Consider the following 22,277-nt stretch of genomic DNA (forward strand, 5'->3'; position numbering starts at 1 on the left):
CTTGCCACCCCCATAGTGCCTTTTTTAGGCAAGGCTCAAATTCTAAACCTACCACCCTAGAACACAAAAAAGGAAAAAAACTAAGGGTAATGCTGCTCAATGCCAGAAGTCTAAATCTCAAAATGCACGCACTCGAGGCCCTTCTCAGTATGGAGAACATCGATGTCTGTGCTGTGACAGAAACCTGGTTCAAGGCTCCTGAGAGCACCCCAGCTATCAGGTTTTACCTCATATCATGCGTTCCGCCCCAAAATCCAGACAATACCAAGAAAGGAGGGGGGGGTATCCATATTCATCAAGGACACCCACACCTCAAGACTGGTGGCAACGCACGATGCATCGGAGACCATCCAGGTGCAATTAACCATAGGCAAGACTGCTCTGCAAATTGTAGCATGTTACAGGCCACCCTCACAAACTCAGGAAACTCACATGGCCTTCCTGAAAACACTAGAGGGGATAAATGTATCACCAAACACCATCATACTAGGTGACTTCAATTACCCTAATATAGACTGGGAACACTACTCAAGCCCAAACACCCTAGCCCAAAAGTTCCTGGAATTCATAAACTCAAATGCCATGGAACAACTAGTCACCATCCCCACAAGAGGAGATAACATACTTGATCTCATCATCACGAACATGGGAGCACAATGTTCAACACTGGAAGTATACCCCTCACTGGTGAGATCAGATCACAAACTAATCTCGCTGGAGGTCCTCATCCCACCCCACCTGAAATAAAAAAGACCACAGTAAAGAACTTCTCAAAAGCCGACTTCACACTTCTAAAGACTAGTGTGGTCTCCTTTCAGGCCCCCAAGCCGGCGGAAAACAATACTCAAGCCGCTGAATCACTTACAAACGCCTTCTACCAGCACCTGCAGGACTGCATGGATAAGGCAATCCCAAGCAAAACAAAGACTCTTTGTACCAAAGGCAAGCGTCCAGTCTGGTGGACCCCAGCCATAAACAAACTCTACAACAAAAGGAGGAAGCTACTACAAGATAGAGCAAAATCCTTAAAAGGTAAGACACCCTTGATCACTATAAGTAAAAAGCTAAGAGCTCTCATAAAATCATCCAAAGCAAATTTCGAGAGAAAATAGCTAAAGACTCAAAAGACAATCATAAGGCCTTCTTTAGCTATGTTAGAAACCTAGGAGGAAACTCCCAGATATGCTCAGAACTAGTTCAAAATGATGTGAAGATTACTGATCCTACAGACATTGCCAACATACTGGCTGACAGGTTCAGTGCAAACTTCTCCCCCCCAAAAGGAGAGATATCTATACCAAATGAGTGCAGCCCCCAAACATCTCCAGCCCAAGTGAGAACTGCTCTCTCCAAAGCAAAAACACAGCATCCATGGGACCCGATGGTGTCCCCGGCTGTGTGCTCCACGAACTCAATGAGGAATTAAACCCACAGCTACGACAGCTGTTTAATCAAAGTCTTACCTCTGGATATGTACCCAGGGAGTGGCGCACTGCAACTGTGGTCCCACTTCACAAAGGCGGTGCCTCCACAGACCCTGGAAATTACCGGCCCATTAGCTTGACAAGCCTTATCTGCAAAGCCATGGAGAGGATCATAATGGACCTCATAAATAAAGACATAGGGAATTTGCAGACTTTGGATCCAACCCAGTTTGGCTTTGTCAAAGGCAGATCATGCCTTTTAAACTTGGTTGACCTTTTTGAAACAGTCACCAAAGCCATTGATGAGGGAAAGGCAGTCCATACAGCCTACCTCGATCTGGCTAAGGCCTTCGATACAATACCCCACTCGGGTATCATTGAAAAACTCATCAGCTTAAATGTTAACCCATACATCACAAGATGGGTTGCAAACTGGCTGAGTGACAGAACCCACAGGGTCAGAGTTGCTGGCGCCATGTCAGACTCAAAGCCTGTCACAAGTGGTGTCCCACAGGGCTCAGTCCTGGGCCCACTCTTGTTTGGCATCTACTTTTCCAAGTACAAGCAAACACAGGAGGGTTATGGCTGACAAAGTTTGCAGATGACTGCAAACTGGGCGCCATAGTAGAAAACACATCTGACACAGATATCCTTCAGAAGGGTCTCACAGAAACGGATAACTGGTGCCAGAGCCACGCCTAAAGTTAAATGCCAAAAAATGCATAGTCATACCCTTCGGGAAAAACAAGGTTACCCCTAGCTACCAAATATGTGGCAATCCACTGAGCACAGAAGAAGTTATCAGGGACCTGGGGACCCAGGTTGATAGTAGTCTGTCATTCGACACCCATGTAGCTAAAGTAGTTAGGAAGTCCTTCTACATTGCCCACCTTATCATGAAGGGATTCTCATCTAGATCAAGGGAGGTCATAGTCTCCCTTTACTCATCACTCATCAGACCAATGATTGAGTACAATGCCCCATTCTGATGTATCTGACCCGACACTTGCAGCAGCTGGAGAGGCCACAAAGTTCCTCACCAAAAGGATAAAGGGTCTCAATCTGTCCTATGCTGCCCGACTGAAAGAACTCCAGCTCTATTCAGTCGCTTACCGCTTGCTCAGAGGTGACCTTTGCCTAACATACAAGGCCATGTCAAACCCAGATTTGATGAATATGCTTCACCTCAAAAAATCTAGATCCATCAGAGCCACAAGGGCGGAGACTTAAACCTCGACACGGCTATTAATAGGACGTGCTGGAGGGATAGATTCATCACCCAAAGACTCCCTATGCTGTGGAACAAAATCCTGGTACATGTGAGGCAGAGCACCTCGCTGGCCTTGTTCAAGAGAAATCTTGACCAATGGATGGGAGATCGCAGATATACCCCAGGAATTACCTCAGTGTCACTGCTCGACAGAGGCACAGCAAAATAATGGGTATAGTTCCCCATACTAAAGGGGTGGCGTAAGCCACAAAACGATGGGCTAGGCTCATAAATGCCCTCGGGCAGATAGCCTAGTATGAACCTATGAACCTATGAACCTATGAATTAACCTATCCCATTTGATGTTAAATTAGATTTACCCATCCCATGGTCAATAATTATATATTAACCCTAATGAGAATGATGGATGGATGTCATAGATAATTTGAGGGGATCCATGCATGGGATAAAGCATTTAGGAACTGACTCTGTCAATTAGTAGTACCCCCTCCATAGATCCATGTTCCTCTTGAATATGGACAGGGATGAGTTTTGTTTTATGTGGATAGGGAGTCTATTACAGAGCAGTAGTATCCTCTGTGAGATATACCTGTTCCACCAAACCATTCTGTTGATGCTGCAGAAGAGGTTTAGACTCCTAGACATATTTCTGATGCCATTGACTTGTTGGTGTGCAGTAAATCAATCAGTACTGAATCAGAGGATGCCTTGTATGCTAAACACAGGTCACCTCTTAGAAGTCTGTAGGATATTGGGTATAGTGACAGAGCATTGATTCAGTTCAAGAAGAACATATTGTTTAGGCCTTGAATCCTTTTAGTAAGGTATCTCTGTGGGCATTCCAGCTGTTGCATGTATCTGAACAGACACATTCATATTCATAGAAGTCTAACAAAATTTTGTTGTGACCTAATAACACACATTTGTTGACCAGGTAGATTCACTGGACACATAGATCCTTTTCAGGAAGAGCTCAAAAGCAATGACTGGTTAAGTGAATTGCTCAAGGTCACACAGTAAGAAAATAAGAATTGACAGAATCAAACTCTTTTTGCCAGCTTCCAGGTTTATTGCTGATACACTTTCCTTCAAGAAAAGAAAGCAATCAAATCTGTTTTAATAAATGAATTAGTCCCTTTATTTGTTTTACTACAAAATAAAACCACACCCACTAAAATGTGCCTCACACTTCCTAAGAAACTATTCTGTGTAAAGCACAGCCACAGAAATGTCTTACATGCCGTCTGATGCATCACATTTAACTTTGCAACTAGTCCTGCTACTTTTAGTCTCGTGATTTGTAATGTATTTTCCTCTAACCATTTGCAAACTAGTTTATCCTTTATCCTTTGACTCCCAATTAATCAACTAATTAATTAGTCCTATTTTACTTAAAAATGTCCTCAAAGTATTTGAGAATTACTAGTAACACATCATTACACTTATGCAGGAAAAATGTGAACACGTAAACTGTCTTTATGATATCATCTGAATTCCCTGTAATTTCAGAAAAATGACTTTTTGTGAAAATTCACACATGTGCATATTTGTAAGATGATCTACACAGATACACGGTATAAGTTGACATTGGTTTGAAGCAATTACCAATTCTTGTTGGTTACTACCCTCTGCATGAATGAAGGTTTACATATGTCCACCCATAATTTTAACAATGTTAAAATCATTTAGCAAAGCTCACGTTATTTTTTTTCTTAATTAAAAGACATAAAATAAGCATGAAAACATTGTTTGTGCTTTCCTGATATACATACAAAATAAATAACTTTTACTGGAACTCACTATATACTACAACATACCTTAGCCCTTAAATATCAGAGCAGCAGTTACTGGTTAGCCAGGAATCTCACTCTGAATATTATGATTTACATAACTTAAATATTCTACTTAATGTTCACTGCAAACATAAAAAACATTGAAGCTTTAAATATTTATGCCATAAAAGAATGTATTCTTGTTTACCTGCTTAGATCTCAACTTTAATAAATAATAGAAGAAGCATAATTTCTCCTATTACAATCCTTTGTTTTCCTCCGTTATCACAGATTTATTTAACTGTGGCTAAAATTTAGAACAGCGATGACTTTCCTAGCCTCTTGTTTGCATAATGTATAAAGCTATGATTACTTTTTCTCTCCACTCAAAGGTCAGTGTGGCATTTCTTGTGCTTTATTAAGTAAACACCATTACACATGTATGAACAAACTTGTCCCTCTTGTAATGCTGATTCATTAAATCTGCCATGATTTCAGCTTACCTGGTATGTTTACCTTGTAACAGTAAGAAAGAATGTGAACTCATTCAAAACAGCTTTTGCCAAATAATACTTTATGCACTTAAGAATTTACACTTGTATATCTCCTTCCCCTTGGCAATAATGTTTCTTTGAACAATCTGGTCTATGACCATACAAAGTGGCATAATATAATATTCTGGTGTTTTCAAGCACACAAATCACACTAGTGTGTTTCACTAGAACATCAATGTAAAACATGTAACCCACTTGTTGATTATTTTCCTATCAACAAATGCAGTCTGTAAAAATCACATTTTAACAAGAAATCTGAATAGTCTCAGTTTTGCCCTCATTAGAAATGCAACAACTCAAAATCAAGGTGACTTTGCAATATTTAAGTGCCCATTTAGACAAAAAAAATTCCATTTCCGTAGTGCACTTTCTAGAACAAAAAGCATTTTGATTTACTGTTCACCACCTATAAACTCCATATTTTACACACTGCAAGTGTTTATCAGCTAATCATATTTTAAATATGCCTGAATTTATATGACCAATAACCTTACAGTCTAGTATTAAAAAAATGTTATATAAAATAAAACCCAAAGATATCAGCATGAACCTTAGGTTATCTTTTCCGATATATGGAGATGGGGTACACCAGTGCAGACAGAAATATCCAGCAACTGTCTGCATATGTTTGTACATGTCTGTACATGTGTATACATGACTGTGTGCATTTATAATTACTTGTGCATAAATCTGCACATGCCTTTTTTGTCAAAAAGTATCAGAACACACTAGTTTTTATGCAATACATATTTTTCTTGTGTTTGATTGCCACAGTAAATGACTTTTTACTCTCTGCAGCTGAAGTCCTATCATTAAGATGACAGTATGCATCAGCACTAAATTAAGATCCACACTGCATTCAAGTAGAAGTAAAAGCAAATAAACCTAGAATAAAACTGTCATGTTAAAATTGCAAATTAACTTGGCTTACAGTCAACAGCTCTCACTCATTACATGAAAAACAAACTGCCATTGCTGTATTCAGTTTGCATACCAACACATTTGGAATTAAAACCTGTTTAAATATAACTCTTTATAATATTGCTGCACATAGAAGCTATGAAAATAAAGAAAATGGTATTACAAAGTCACTTTTTATCCAAATATTTTTTCCTCTTCTTCTTTTGCTGATCTGGTTTTATGTATACTGGAATGCAATGTCTCTGTCTAGGTATTTTGCAACAGACTTTTCCTGTCCAAAACTTTAGGATTTATAAGCTGGAAAATAAGAGGAATATTCACTATTTTTGCTTTCTACAGCAAACTGAATCCAATCTATGTCTTGCAAAAGAAATGTAGAGTGGATTTGTTTCATTTTTAAACTGTCCAGACTCATTTCAGCCTTTTTTTGAGAGTAGATTTTAAAAACATATTGCCAGGCAGAATACCCTCTTTTATTTTAAAATATGACATATTTTCTTCATTGGGCAAGTCAGAACAATAAAAGTCATGTGATGAGCTCACACATGCTACTACTTAGAGAATCAAGTAGTTTATGGCTAAACTGTAACTATACTACAAAAAAAATCAAACTTTGAAACTTTTTTTGCCTCCTGTTAACATGGCAGCTTTGGAGAATCCTGAGAATATACATTCATCATAAGTTCCTCTCTGCATAACAGTTATAGACTACCTCACCTATTCTTTTTTTTTTCCTTACAATACACCAGTGATTATTTTACTGTTTACTGCACTAGACCATATAGCATGTCATTAATGCTGTCTAGGACAGAAAAGCATTCATTTATTGGTTTCTTCTTTTTCATTGCTGACATGCAAACAAAAAGAAAGTTTGTCCACTGTCCATATACCTTGCATAATTAAAATCACTTAAATGGTATCTGCTTTCAGTTCTTGTTTCCCTTCTGTCAAAACATAACCTGTTGTGTACTGAATTTTCTGCTGCCTATTGCCCTCACAACTCCCAAGCTCCATCAGGATGCCCAGCTAGTCTGCTCTATGGACTAATTCTGGTACTGTAGGATCCATTTTTATTTCTGTCATTGCCTCTGCATTCTCTTTCAATTTTCTGCTGTCTGCATCATACATTTTATAGGAAGATGAGATAACATGCTAGGCTCTTTTTATAAAAAAAAATGTCTAAGCATGTCAATGTTAAGAGATTCCTTATTACTGTCTGTCTTCAGTAAATATACCGAGACACAAAAGAAGTTCAACGGAAGACGTATTATTCACAATAGATTAAAAACACATCCATGCTAGACTGACTAACATGGCAGGCAATTACAGGCTTTTTGTACATGAAGCAGTATTCTGGAAAATTACTTCCAGTTGTAGGTTCATAGGTGTGTACTAGGCTAATGGCCCTGGAGCCTTTACAAGCTTAGCCCATAGGATTACCCTGGCATTGTGCCACCCGACATTAGTTCCCAGTACCTCTGTCAAGTAAAGCCACTGGAGTGATCCCTGGGGTAAATTTTCTATTTCCCATCCACTCATCAAGATTTCTCTTGAAGAGGGAGAGTGAGTTGCTCTGCTTGACTTGTATGGGAAGTCTATTATATAGCATGGGCAGTCTCTGGGTTATGAATCTGTCCCTCCAGCATGTTTTGTTGATCATGGTAATGAGGTTGAGGTCTCTGGACCATGTGGTGCAGAGGGATTGGGATTTCTTTAGATGTAGCGTTTCTAACATGGCTTTTTAAGTCAAGCAGAGATCGCCTCTAAGTAGGTGATATGAGACATTATAATTATGGAATTATTATTCAACAAGGCTGTATCCATTATGGAACACATAAGAGAACATGGTCAAACTATAGAGACACGGTATTCATGTTTCTAACTGATTCAGTTAGACAACCAATGTTCTACAATACTCATTTGCTTCAAAACAAAACAGTACTATGAGCTTTATTTAGCTTGCAATATACAGCTGGTGTACACATGCCTTTTAGAATAAAACATGTTTTGATCTGAAATACAGAAATCCATTTTGTCAGTTGTAATGTCTGAAATAATTCTACTACAGAAAATCGGTTTTGACACTTATATTTTGATATTTCAGTATTATATTCCATAAATACAAAAAGCTGAGGTGGTACCACCCTGAGATGTTTCCAGACTGAGGGACAGAACTTAGGGAAAAGGTACTAAAATTTTACTGCGAGTCTTATTTTTTTCTTATACTGTTAAAGGTCTGCCAGTGTGCTGAGTTCTTCCTATTTCATTTTACAATGACTGAGGAGCTGCAGGTCAACAAGGAGTGTTGTCAACCAGAAGCAAGAATATGTGTCTTGGAAATGGACTGGACATGCTGTGTACAGTACTGTATTCTGCAGATGTAATTTTATATGTAACATATGTGCATTAATGTGAGACTTATGCCTCAGTATAAACAAAAGATGATTTACTTCAACAATTGATGTTAGTCTATGGGTGATCTGATGTGTGCCAGCCTGTTTGGCTTGTGCTACTTGCTTTGCCAGTGATGGCCTGTACCTTTTATCTCAAAGCTTTCACATACTGGCCAGGACTTTCTCTACTCCCATAGTGCCTTTTTTTAGGCAATGTTAAACTGCTTCATCTGTGAACCTAGCCAAACTAAAATAGGACAGTATAAAATAAATAATACAAGTCAGCCTGGGCAACCTGCTTCATCCCTACAAGAGAAAAGGAGGAATTGCTCTTATATTCTCCCAGACAACTTAACCTGGATCTTGGCACCAGCAGACAAGGTACTTCTCTACTCTACAAACTGCTCAGGGAAAGCAAATTTCACAAGGACTGCTGAAAAATGACAACAACATCTAGGTAAATGTTTTCTCTCTATTTATTCTCAGTATTAACTAAGGATACTAACTTTGTGCACTTCCTGTCTCACCGGAGGTGTTTTCTTGATGTTGCTGCTGCTGTGTCTGTATCCTTGGCAAAAAAACACATTGGTCCCAGTAGACCAAATCTGTCATACATCACAGAAGTTTTTCCAGCAATAACATAAAGTATTTACAAATATGATTAAGGAATGCAAGCTGTCTGTAGGAAACAACCCTTTCAAGATCCTACCTTTCTTCAGAAATTACTTTTTTTTTTCAGAGCCATTCCCCATGAAGAAAGTGAGGTAGCCATCTTCTTCATGGTTGCCATCACCCAAAACAGAAAAACAAAATTCTAAATGGTCAAATGGATGACAAAAAACCCATTGAGTGCCACAGTTTTATCTCGGATTGTACTTCACAGTGGCCAAAATCTATACTTCCATCATGGGCACCATCAGAGACTACTATCACTCCTCCAACAATGCTGAGAATGTCAGAGCCTCAAAAGATATTTCCTAGCCTCCACTTCCTCGGGTGTCTGTTGAGATGCTCAATAAAGGAATGGATAATAATTTAACAAATTTACCTAATATGCTTTCTGGATCTGTTACCTGGACTTCACCCTCTTCAGCTTTCAATGTATCTCATACTTCTTTTCTGTAAGTCTCAGGGTTAAACATTTAATTGCCTTCAAGGAAAGCTAATAATATTGTCCCAGATGCTTTAAGTTTAAACTCAGTTTTGCAATCAGTCTTTTTTTAATATGCCCTCCAGTCTCTTGCATCAGATCACCCACATTTGGGATACCCCAGCATTCAGTCTCTGAAACTATGTCAGTCAGTCCTGCCATACATCCAGCTGGACTCCCTGCGATATGCAGCACTTAACTTTCTATAGTGCCCTTGTAAAACCACCTTCATTATATCCTACTAAAACACATTTTCTATTGTAATTGGATTAACTCCTCAAATACAGCTCCCTGGCAGCATCCCATCTCTTTCTTATTAAATGCATAAATCAAAGGCGCATGATCTATTACCACTCTGATAGGTACAAATACTCTTATGAAACGGGTATTCTGTCAGTTCTAGAGAAGGTGCTTTATACTGGAGTAGTAGATATTGCCTCAACTCAAGAAGAACTTGTCCTTCTCCTCCCCCTTCAGTGTGGGGCAACATGGAAAATGGAATTTTTAAAACTCAAAGTGAGGAATGCTCCTCGCAATTAAATACGGTTTAGTTGTACAGTCAAATGCCCAAGGTGAAAGTTGTACCTTTCAACTGTACTTCGTTGCAAACAGCGTTTATCATACTGAATCTTTAAAAATTCTGCGTTCCGTGATGACTTCGTTTATGGCACATTCATTGCCAATGACTTGTTTTAAATAAATATCCATTATAAATAATACTAAATTGCATTAATTGATCACTTGAAGTTGAAGAAACAGTTAATAACTGCAGTATGAACCATACCTCTCAAGTGTACCTCATTACGAGGAACCTACCTCATTTGGGGTCTTAAAAAGTTCAAAGATCCTTGAAGTTCCACATTGAAAGACTATCGCACATTCAGAGTTAGGATTTTTTTTAAGTGAAATCCGTGGTAAATAGTAATGAATCATATTAATTCATTAAAAGATCGCCTTTATAAGTAAAACCAGCTTATTTTAACCATTATATGGCCTTCTTAGCTGAAGTTGTTAGTAAGCCATTAGTATGTGTTCCACATTTTGCCCATTTGTTCCACATTATGAGGGCTAGTGTTCCTCATTTTGGAGATGGAAGGTTGAGAGCTATGGTATGAGCTTCCCAGCTGAAAGAACAGCTCTCAGCCTTTTAGACTTCAGAATTAGATGCAACCCCCCCCCCCCCCAAAAAAAAAAAAAAAAAACAATCAGGAACAATGCCCTCTAATCAGGGGCAGTTACTAACACGAAAGCTAACAGAATAAAAAGGATGCGAGTTAGCATGCATTTTCTAAAGTAACTAAGCACTGAGGTTGTCTTTTGAGCATAGTGCACTGCATTTTATTTTAAAAATCACCAGTTTTGGAATGGACAGCGCAAAACTGTGAGTCAATATGAATAGTTGAACTTCAACCGTTGAAGTCATTAGCAAATACTGTATATTCTACAGAAGGAAGGGTGAAAGCTATGGTGGAATTCTAACAACACACTACCAACTTGGGAAAGTACTTCACAGACATTCAACGTCTAACCTTCAGATGGTGCCAACGTCTAACAACAGCTGTAATATGCCTAACGTTCAGAAGAGCATGCGCCTTACGTACTGGCAAACGGAGATTTCTTTTTTTTGGGGGGGGGGGGGGCGGTGTGAAACGCAATGACGCCTTCTGAGCAAAGTAACGAGGAGGGTTGACGGGAAGCAAATATGGCGTTTGCCGGATGCTGGTGCCAGCTGGAGTTGTGGGGATTGCCGTGAATATAGTTTGTTATTGGATACAGCTGTACCCATACTGCCTAAGTTGTTATGTATCTGTCAAACAAGACGCGGGTGGTATAGGGTGAACGAATGTGTTTTCTTAGAGAGGATGGAGGATATCAACTCGAATATTAACGCGGATTTGGAGGTACGGAAGCTGCAGGAACTGGTTAAAAAGCTCGAGAAGCAAAATGAACAGCTGAGAAATCGCTCCACTCTAGTGACGTCATCAGGGGCTCCAGGGTCCCCGGGGGGCCCTAATAGCCAGAGGCACCATGGCATTAGCTCTGGCTCTCGTGGGTTAGCGGGACTGCAGGGGCTGTCAATGGGCATGCTTGGTTTGGAGACTTTCCGAAGTGCTAGTCCCCCTGTTGTTGCCGCCGCCCTAGAGGTGGATTACAGGAGGTTTGGAGTTGGGGACGGACCTATAAGCAGTACGGGAGAGGATATTGCTGAGGATAGTGATGGCGAGGAACTTAGTGAAAAAAGTGTACTGGACGACTTGGAGATTCTCAGTTTAGAAGACACTGACTGTTTTGGAGAGGACGACAGTTGGTGAGTGAAAGCTGAGTTAGGGAATGCAAGTGATGAAACTTTTTTCCGTGCTGTGATTTAATGAAGATGGATGTTGTGTGATATTGTTGATTTTCAGTAAAAACTTAAATGTTTATACCCATAAACGTAAGGGGGCACAGTTTGGGCATTCATTTTATATCACAATCAACTCATGCAGTGGTGGCATACGGGGGCTACTAGGACTCGGGCCCACTGAGTCTACATACTTCCATTATAGAGACCAAATGATGCTACATATGTCTGGCTTCGTTGTCTCCTCCCTGTTGCTAGGATTGTGCCATTTGGCAGCTTTCGTAAATGATGTCATCTTCTGTCTGTAATATTTTCAGAGACTTCGAACGTTTTTCTTTCTTTAGTTTACGCCCATCTAGTGGTCTTTCCGAGTTCATTGCAAATTATTCTGATGCTGGACACTGGAATCTGGGGTGATTGTCTGTGTACACAGGTGGTTAAGTTTAGACAGTTTTAATTCATTTATTTTTATCATTCTTAAGTCTTAAAATTAGACTAAAATTAAAGACTAAAATATTAAGAAGTATGATGATACGTGTAGTGTGTTCTTAAATCAGTGTACGTGGTTACTGTCTCCTGATTTATTTTGTATTTGCACCACTTTATTACCAAGAACAAGTGGTTTAGCAGTTCATCTGCATTTTATTTACATTTTTTTTTGTAATCTGTTGGGAGAAAAGTTTAGCTACCTGCTGTTGTTGGTTCACTGTTAATAGTGGTAGGTAAAAACTGATGTGACTACTGAGTAGTGAGTAGATGTGGTAGAATTATTTTTATTGATGTAATGCAATCTTCTTTTCCCAGTTAGGGGTTGCCACAGGGGATCACCTGTCCGCTCATGATTGGCAGTGGAGTTTTACAGTGTCGAGTTGCCAGCCCGGCGCCCAACCTTTTACAGAAGGCACACACTCGCACCTTGGGCCAATTTAGAGTGTCCAATCCATCTACAGCATGGCTTTGGGATGTGGGAGGAAACCGGAGCACATGGAGGAAAAGTTTTTGTTGTAACATTTTATTTTATAGACTGTTTGCAGGACTATGTGTACTTTTTAAATGCCAGATTTGGGGAAACATTTGTTGACCTAATTGAATTATGCTGCAAACAATCCTTAATCAAAACAGCACGGAAGCCATTATGTCTTATGTTTAGTAGTCTGCATATTTGCCTTAGTATTTAAAAATGCATTCTTTGTGAGGTATGCTACATTACATAAATTGTATAACTGTGCAGTTGTTTTGCTGTGTTTTCGTGTCTACAGCCCTAGATGCAAGGGATAGCTAGGGGCATTTGAGAACAGCTGGCACACGGAGTCTTGTCATCTTTTTTTTTTTTTTTTTTTTTTTTTGTATAGAGATAACATCCTGATGTTTCATGCAGGTGATTTGTACAACACTGTATTATATCTGTCTTGTGAAGATGAGGTGCTTACATCTTAAGGTTCATTTTAGTGGCTCTTAAGCAGTATTGTTTGCTGCATGCACTTTGTGTAGAAGGTTTCTTAAAGTCCAAACATTCTTTGACAAATAAGGAACTGTTTGCAGTCCAGAAATAGTGTTGTATAAATAACTTTCCTTTTCAGCTTAGATGTTCACAAAATGCGTCTGTTATTGACAATCCATTCTGTATACATTTTGAATTGGGAATTCTTTTGTTTTGTTTTTTCACTGTTAAGCTAGTGCCCAACATGGCACAACCAATTTTCAGAGGAGGACCAGAGAGCGAAGCTGTGGTGCAGTGTCGCTTAATTGATTTACATTTCAGTTCATTGGTTGGTTGGCTAAAGTGTTTAGTGGCTTATGGAATAAGAATGTTTGGTGACACACTATCTTACTTTAGTACAGACATCTAATGTACATAATAGAACCGGTTAATATGACAGTAGTTTTGCAAGTGCAACACATTTACAAAGTCAGTTTTTTAAAAGGGACTTTAAAACTTAATTTGTTATGTTTTTTTTTTTTCCCCCTCATGCTGATAGGACCAGGGTGGAAGCTGACTGGTGAGAAGTGTACCCTGACAACAATGGACATTTTTCTTGCTGAGGGGTGGACAGCTGAGCTATGAACTAAAGTGTATAAAAAGCTATACACACAAAATAGTATGAGCAACAGATTTGATTTTGTTTTAGCTTTCAGCCAGTCATGTTTTTAATACAGTTATGGATTTGTAAAGTGAGCAGTAATATTGTAAGTTTAGATGCAAATTGGGCTGTAGAGCAGGTATTTGCTGTGTAAAAGGTAATTGTAGGGGTAGAAAAATCTCTGTGATGATGATTAAGGTGCTTTGTGACAAAGTTTTTGTTTCCATTTTTGCTCCGTTAATAGGATGGAGTTGTGCGATCATTTGTACAGAATTAAAATTGTCTTTGGCATATTCCAAGTTTTTTTGCTGCTCTGGGAGAACTCAGTTGCACACTGAGTAGCATTGCCTTGTTGATCAATCTTGACCTAAAAAGGATGCTACCAGCACAGTCCTGACAAATTAACCCATTCCCTTCCCTAATAAAACAAACAAAGCCTGTTGTCATGGATGGGCAGTTTCCCATCATCTCTCTGACCAAACTGATAGACATGGACATTCTGAAACAATGTAGCAATTGTCTCATGTATACTGACAACTATTTACTTCTGAAACAAATATTTTATGTGAGATGTAGTTATACTGCGAAATTGGAGACAAGACCCTCACCTAAGGGCACATTGAGTGCCAAACAGGTTGTCAGTGTGAGCACACACTTCCCACACTAAATAAGGACCGAGCACGCAAACCCACATATGTGGAGGTGCTCACTAGTAACTTACCAAAAGATCAGAGGCCTCCCAAATGGCAACAGCTTGCACACCCAATGCAAAAAAAAAAAACAGCCACAACACACAAACCAGTTTCTCGACAAATAAGTCCATAAGGTGCAACAACACAAAACCTTAAAGATTGGTCATAAGTGACTCCATTGTGCGACAGACGGAGGCTCCTTTTCACCAGGCTGGTTAAGGATTGGGTTACAGTTAGTTTACCTGTCAGATGCCAGGATCTGTCAAGTAACAAAAAGCACTGAAGTCAGTTGACCACAAGTACTGGTATGCCTCCGTCGTAGTCCATGCGGGGGTGAGTGATTTGAGATGCAACTCCTTGGGCTGTATGAAGAGAGGCATGACTTGATCTCTCAGATTGTGTCACAGGCAGGTGTAAGCCTAGCCTTAAATAGCATTCTGCCTTTTCCAGGGATGATGCCACAGTACAAACAAAAATCATTTAACAATTGGCTTAGTTTCTGGTGTCAGTCCAAGGGGACCCAATATCTGTCAGCCTGGGAATACATGGTCGATAGGCCACCCTGCTTTGCCGGAGATGGTCTGCACTTGTCTCCTCTAGGCCTTCGGATACTGACAAAGGCATTAGTCACCCATGTTGTGCCTTTTTTAGGCAGTGTCAAAATAACCAACCTCCCAACATATCAAAATTCTCTGATAAACTCAAAGTGCTGCTACGTGATGTTAAGATTCCAAGCAAGAAACCACTCCCTGGAAGCACTCCTTAATTTAGAAAATTCTGACGTCTGTGCAGTCACTGAGACATGGTTCAAACGTGCTGAAAGCACCCCAGTCATGCAGGACTACAACACCTTCCATACATTCAGGCCACAAAACAGCGTGAAAGAACCAAAGGAGGAGGTATATCCTTCTTCATTAAGTTTAAGTACACCTCAAGACTGGTCAAACAGTATGACTCTCATGAGCTACTCCATGTCCAGTTAACTATAAGGAAAGTCCCCTACTACATCATAGCTAGCTGTAGGTCCCCAACCATGAAACAAGAAAAGCATACCGCATACCTGGAGTCTCTTGCCATATAGCCCAACATCTAATTCGTGGGTGATTTTAATTATCCTACCATTGACTGGGAAGTCTACATTACCACAGACATGTTGCCTCGGAGGTTCTTTGACTTTGTCAGTGCAAATGCTCTGGAACAGCTAGGCAGCACACCCACAAGAGGCTCAAATGTCTTGGACATAGTACTTGCTAACATGGGACAGCATTGCAGCCCCCCCACCCCCACTGTGTGATGTTCTTCCTGGTAAGATCGGACCATAAATCAGTGTCATTAGATGTAATTATAAGACCAGATACCCCATCAAGCTCATTGGAGGTACTAGGCTAATGACCATAGGGCCCTTATAAGCCTAGCCAAGTTTTACCCTTATTCCAACAATCAACACCCATCACCCCTGTCTAAGAGGGGCATAGGTGGAACTTCTGGGGTGAATTTACAGTTACCCATTCAAGAATGCTTAAGAATTTTTTCTAAGACAAATTACCTCCTCCTGAGTGATGGTATAAAAAGTCTGAAAGCCTGGACTCTTAGGCAGGTATACACCAATGTCTTGTATAACCACTTAAGCAGTTGTATAGAATCCACTGTACCTGACTGGATTAAAACCAGGTCTTGCCGAAAAAAAAGCAATTGTGGTGAACTCCTAGTGTAAATAGGCTATACAACAAGAGAAAAAAACTAATGTACAAAAACAGAGAATTGGCTCATCGGAGGAAGAAATCCTTCTCTAGCTTAAATAAACAAATTGGAGATATTATCAAGTCCTCTAAAGCTAATCACGAAGCATAAACTATCTTCCTAGCTAAGGATAATCGCATGGAATTCTTTAACTATGTCTGAAATCTTAGAGTATCCAGCTATGTGCTAAACTGGTTATGGATGGCACCACCCATACTCAGCCAGAGGTAATAGCCAACCTGCTAGCTGACAGATTTGGTGAAAACTTCACTCCCCTGTTCCCTCCAGTCATCCCCAAAGTATACCTGCCACCATTCCTCAGCCTATTCTCTCGAGAGCAGGTCATCTCTGCTCTTTCCAAGGCCAAAAACATGGCATGAATGAGACCAGACAACATCCCAGGTTGCCTTTTAAACAACTTAAAACATGACCTAGCAGACCCACTTGGATCCCTGTTTAACCACTGCCTGTGAACCATCTATGTTCCTGTGGAATGGCAGCTGAAGTAATCCCATTGCACAAAGGCGAACCATCAACCGACCCTGGGAATTATAGGCCCTTAAGTTTGACTAGCTTCATCTGCAAGGCCATGGAAAGAATCATTACCTGTGTCTTTGTTAATAAGATCCATAACCTCCAAACTCTAGACCCAATGCAGTTCGGATTTGTTAAAGGTAGATCATGCCTTTTTAAACATGGTTGATTTCTTTGAGAAAGTCACCAAGGCCGTGGACGAGGGAAGGATGGTGCATACTTCCTATCTAACACAGCCAAGGCATTTGACACAATCCCCCACTTTGGTATTATAGAGAAACTTTCCCAATTGGGACTCTACATTACCAGATGGGTAGCAATTGGTTCACCAGTGGGACACACACTGTCAATGTAGGTGACTTCACCTCTACCAAGAGAAAAGTCATGATCATGAGTGGCGTACCTCAGACTTCTGTGCTGGGTCCCTTTCTGTTTGGAATTTATTTCTCAGAAGTCCAGGCAAACTTGGACGGCCTGTGGCTGACCAAGTTTGCTGATGTTTGCAGATTGGGAGCAATTACCAAGTCCCCCAATAATATTAATATACTACAGATGAGGTTAACACAGAGAAATGATTGGTGCCAAAGCCATGAATTAAACCTAAATACAAAAAAATGCAGTATTATTCCTGTTCGGGAAGCTGATATCCCTGATAATTATATTATATTCAGCACCCCCCCCCACAGTGGCATGTGATCTGGGTACTCTGGTTGATAGCAATCTGAACTTTGGCCACCGAGTATCTACAGTAGCAAGGAAATCTTTCTATGTGGTACATCTTATAACTAAAGGCATCTCATCTAGATTGAAGGATGTTGTAATTCCACTATACTAGGCCCTCATCAGACCAATAGAGTACAGTGCTCCCCTTATGCATGTACCTCACCAGGCAGCTGCAGCAATTGGCGAGACCACAAAAAGTTTCTCCCCAAGAAATTACAGGGTACACAAAACAAGTGAGAACACTGAAAGCCCTGCCATTATAATCGCGCTCCTCAGGTTACTAAGAGGTGACTTGTCCCTGGATTACAGAGCAGTCTGTAACCTGGCCCTGATGGAAATGCTACACATTTGTAGTGGAGAAATGGATACATCTCCTAGATACTGCCACTTCTCTGAAAAAACTTCCAATTCATGTGAAACTGAGCCCTCCTGACCCTCTTCAAAACACAACCTAGAACAATTAATTGGTGACTGCACATTCACTCCTGGGGTGGTGCCCATCTACCTCCTGGACAAAGGAAGTCTGTATTAACTATTGTAGACCCTTACCACTGTGAATGTCGCTCACCTAACCACCGACAGTTGGGGCAACTTGGGATATAAATAGGGCTAGGTTTTTAAGGGCTGTAGGGCCATTAGCCTAGTAACCTCCTATGAACCTGTTGTACTGTGGGTGTATGATACTGTATGTTCAACTAGATTTGGCCCAAGGGCAGAGTCTTGTTACTTTGACAGGCTTATACTTTGATGTGCGATGTTTTCCATTTTAAATTGTTCTCGGACAGGACAATATAAGATTACTGTGGCATGCTCCAAACCCAGTCCCCCTGCTTAATGTGAATTTTATTAAAAGTTGCATCAGTCTTTAAACATGTTATCAATAGTTGTACAGTAATTTAACAAGAGTTCTGGTTGCTTTTTACTGTGTTCAGTTGCATGGAAGAGTAATGTGTAGAAAGTGAACAAGTGTGACTCTGTAGAATAGAAGAAATAATCCCAGCTATAACTCTTCCAGGTGTCGCTGGGAACAGGTTTGCTGTGCTCTCTCCAAGCCCAAAAACACTATTGATGGGTCTTGATAATATCCCAGGATGCCTGCTAAATCACTGTATTTTGATGGATCTTGATAGTATCTTAGGATGCTGCCAAGTAGCATGAAACATGACCTTATTTAGCTCACTAGAATCATTATTTAACTGCAACTTCCAAACTGGCTTTGAGGTGAAAGTTGCAGTCCTCCATTCAATTGTCCTTCTGCACAAGGCCTTATCTATGGATTTAGTAACTGTGCTTTTTGTTGTGTGTGAGAGCTGAATTTCTGTTGCTGTTATTTGCAGTGAATTTTTTTGTCTAGAGGCATATCTGTTTCTCAGTGAGAGAGAGTGAACAGGGCCGGTTTAATCTAGCCCAGGGGCATTCCTGCAAAACTTTATTGTTGAATGGATAGGTTTCTGTTCCTCTGCCTTTAATACGTGTTTTACGTCAGATATACCTGTTTGCTGTAGCTGTTCTAAGCTGCAGAGACTGCCTACTGTGATATTGGGAAAAGATAAGTGTTTATTCTCAATTAACTTTTGCACTTTTTTGATTTAATATCTCTGTAATCTGTACGACTGTTTGTTTTTTTCCCACTCACCCTCCTAGTTCTTGTGGTGCTTTTAAGTCTTGGTGGCTTTGAGTTGCCCGCCTCTGGTATAAAGTGATACTGGACAACCCCCCCCCCCCCCCCCGTCACATTACATCAGCTCATTCTACTGTGTATAGTGAGAACTTAGCAATGGCCCACTTTTTTTAGCTTTTGAATATTTTTGAATATTGAATTCTCTCTTCACTTTCGTCCAGATACAGATTTGCTGTATCCAGGGCTGTTTGTAAGATTCTGAGCAGTGCCAAAAAGTTTGCTCTTCAATTTTTCCCTTAGATCTGATTAGTTCTCTTCTTTCCTGCACTTTTACTAGCTTATTAGTTTAGCACTATACTAAACTTCTTGTAGCAGTTATTGTAGCACACACAAGTTCTACTAGCACTAAACATTCTACAAGGAAATGGCTCCAGTACTTATTATTAATGCCCACTCCTCCAGGCATGTCTAAAGGTCAGTTCCCTGTGCTTTCTCCTATTAACCTGGTCAGCTTGGGCATCCTGAGGCAATGTAGCAACTGCCTCACATACACTGACAACCCTCTCCTCTTACCTCTCAACACTCAGACTTGCGAGAGATGCACTTGTATATCCAAATTGGAAACCATGCACTCTCCAGCCAAGACCGGAATAGCTGGTCAAGAGGAAAAGGTCAAAACTTGCACCACACCACATGGAACACATATCCCTCCAAAACACACACCAGCACTGCCTTCACATAAAAACACAAACCACACACTCACCTTCGCAGAGGCTCTCAATAAAAATCTACCCAAACAGCAGAGTCCTTCAAGGCAGAAATACACACGACCACCACAACACTAATCACGTGACACACAACTCCCCTAAACAGTGTGCCACTCAACCAAAGCCCTCAAGGCAGAACGGCATGCCCAACACACTAGTCGTAGGTGACTCGATAGTGAAGCACACTGATGTCCCACTCACTAGGTTGAATAAGGAGAAAGTAACCATCAGCTGGCTGTCAGGTGCCAGAATCCGCCACATAACGCACGCACTCTAGTTCCTCAACAACCGGTACAAATATGACTCTGTCATTGTACATGTGGATGTGAATGACCTGGATAGCGCCTCCCTGGACTACATGAAAAAAAGATGTGGAGGACCTCCCGGATTATGTAGTCCAGGCGGGTATGGCCCTAGCCCTGAGCAGCCTCCTACCTTCACCCAGAGTGATACTACAGTACAAGCAGAAAATGATCGGCTACGTTTCTGGTGTCATTCTGAGGAGATCCAGTATCTGTCTGCCTGGGATGACATGATTGACAGACCTTGATGCTTTGTCAGAGATGGCCTGCATCTGTCGCTGCTGGGCTTCTGGATACTGACCAATGCTCTTGCCACCCCTATAGTGCCTTTTTTAGGTGCTGGTCCAAAGACCAAATCACAACAGTAACATCTGCAAACAAATGCAATCTGTGGGTCAAGCTGCTCAACACAAGAAGTCTTAATCTCAAAATGCACTCGCTCGAAGCACTCCTTAAAATGGAGAACATCGTCATTTGTGCTGTAACAGAGACCTGGTTCAAGGCAGCAGAAAGCACACCTGCACTGCCAGGCTATAACTCCTTTCACATCTTTCGGCCCCAGAACTTGGATTGAAGCTCCAAAGGCGGTGGTGTTTCCATATTCATAAAGGATGTGCACACCTCCAGACTGGTAGCTCAACATAACACATCATCACAGATACTTGGTGCAGCTAATATTGGGTAAGACAGCGATTCAGGTCGTAGCCTGCTATAGGCCCCCAGCCATGACTCAAGACTCCTACTCCATGTTCCTAAGCACCCTGGAGAATATTAGGGTCTAACCTAACACTGTCATACTGGGTGACTTCTTCAAAGACCCCTCCATTAACTGGGCAAACTACTCCTGTACCAATACACTTGCCCAATGTTTCCTGGAATTCATTAATTCCAATGCCCTGGACCAGCTCGTTCTTGCCCCCACTAGAGGTAGCAACATCCTTGACCTGGTCATTACTAGCATGGGTGACCGTTGCTCTATACCAATAGTCAGCTGCTCCCTGATTAGATCCAACCACAAACTAATCACCTTGGCAATCCCCCCCCCCCCCCCCGGAAAGGTAACCACCATGAAAAACTTCTCTAAAGCTAACTTTGGGCTTCTAAAAACAGAGGTGGCTAATTTTATGGCACCCATGCAATTGAGAACAGCTGCATGACCACCAAATGATACACTAATGCCCTGTACGAACACGTACAGAAATGCATGCATCTCTCCATACCCAAGAGAACCAAGAAGCTCTCCTCCAAAAAAAGGAAGCCAATCTGGTGGTCCCCTGCCATAAACAAACATTACAACAAAAGGAGGAAACTGATGTGAAATAAGGTGAAGTCTCAAGACTGGAAAACTCCCTTATCAGCCTCGACAAAAAGTTGAGATCCCTCATCATATCCTCTAAAGCTAGGTATAAAAGCAGAATTGCAGAGATAAGACAACTACAAGGCCTTCTATAATTATGTAAAAAATCTCCACGGCATTACCCAGATTTGCTTGGAGCTGTTGCAAAATGGCACCTCCTATACCAAGCCAACAGATATACTGGCAGACAGATTCAGTGCCAACCTTACCCCTCCCCCCATCAAAGGATCAATCCCAATACCAGTAGATTGCCAATCACCCAGTATTACTGATGCACAGGTTAAAACAGCACTGTCCGAGGCCAAGAATACAGTTTCTGTGGGACCCGATAATATCCCTGGCTGTGTTCTACATGAACTGCAGAGTGAACTGGCACCTCACCTGTGTGCCCTGTTGAATCACAGCCTCGTCTCAGGTTTTATCCCTGCCGAATGGTGCACTTGTTACAGCCATCCCTCTCCACAAAGGAGGGGCAACTACAGACCCTGGGAACTATCGCCCCGTTAGCCTGACAAGTTTGCTATGCAAAGCTATGGAACGCATCATCATGGACTTAATAAACAAGGATATAGGGAATCTCCAAACTCAGGATCCCACACAGTTTGGTTCTGTGAAGGGTAGATCATGTTTGCTCAACCTTTGAGTCGGTCACCAGAGCTGTGGATGAAGGCAAG

At 40.9% G+C, this 22,277-nt stretch overlaps 1 protein-coding gene across 2 annotated transcripts in view; it reads left to right on the plus strand.

The window, feature by feature from the left end:
- The first annotated feature begins 11,094 nt into the window (after nt 1-11,094).
- Nucleotides 11,095-22,277, plus strand: part of SLAIN2 (SLAIN motif family member 2) — a 1,031,976-nt gene continuing 1,020,793 nt past the window's right edge. For both annotated transcript variants that reach the window (XM_044055724.1, XM_044055725.1), the window contains exon 1: nt 11,095-11,753. In XM_044055724.1, coding sequence (XP_043911659.1) covers nt 11,308-11,753 — 446 coding nt within the window. In that variant the 5' untranslated portion in view covers nt 11,095-11,307. The remainder of the gene's footprint in view (nt 11,754-22,277) is intronic.

Source organism: Protopterus annectens, chromosome 14.part0, assembly GCF_019279795.1.
Source record: "Protopterus annectens isolate FY-2018-M chromosome 14.part0, PAN1.0, whole genome shotgun sequence".
In the NCBI taxonomy this organism is placed as follows: Eukaryota; Metazoa; Chordata; order Ceratodontiformes; family Protopteridae; genus Protopterus; species Protopterus annectens.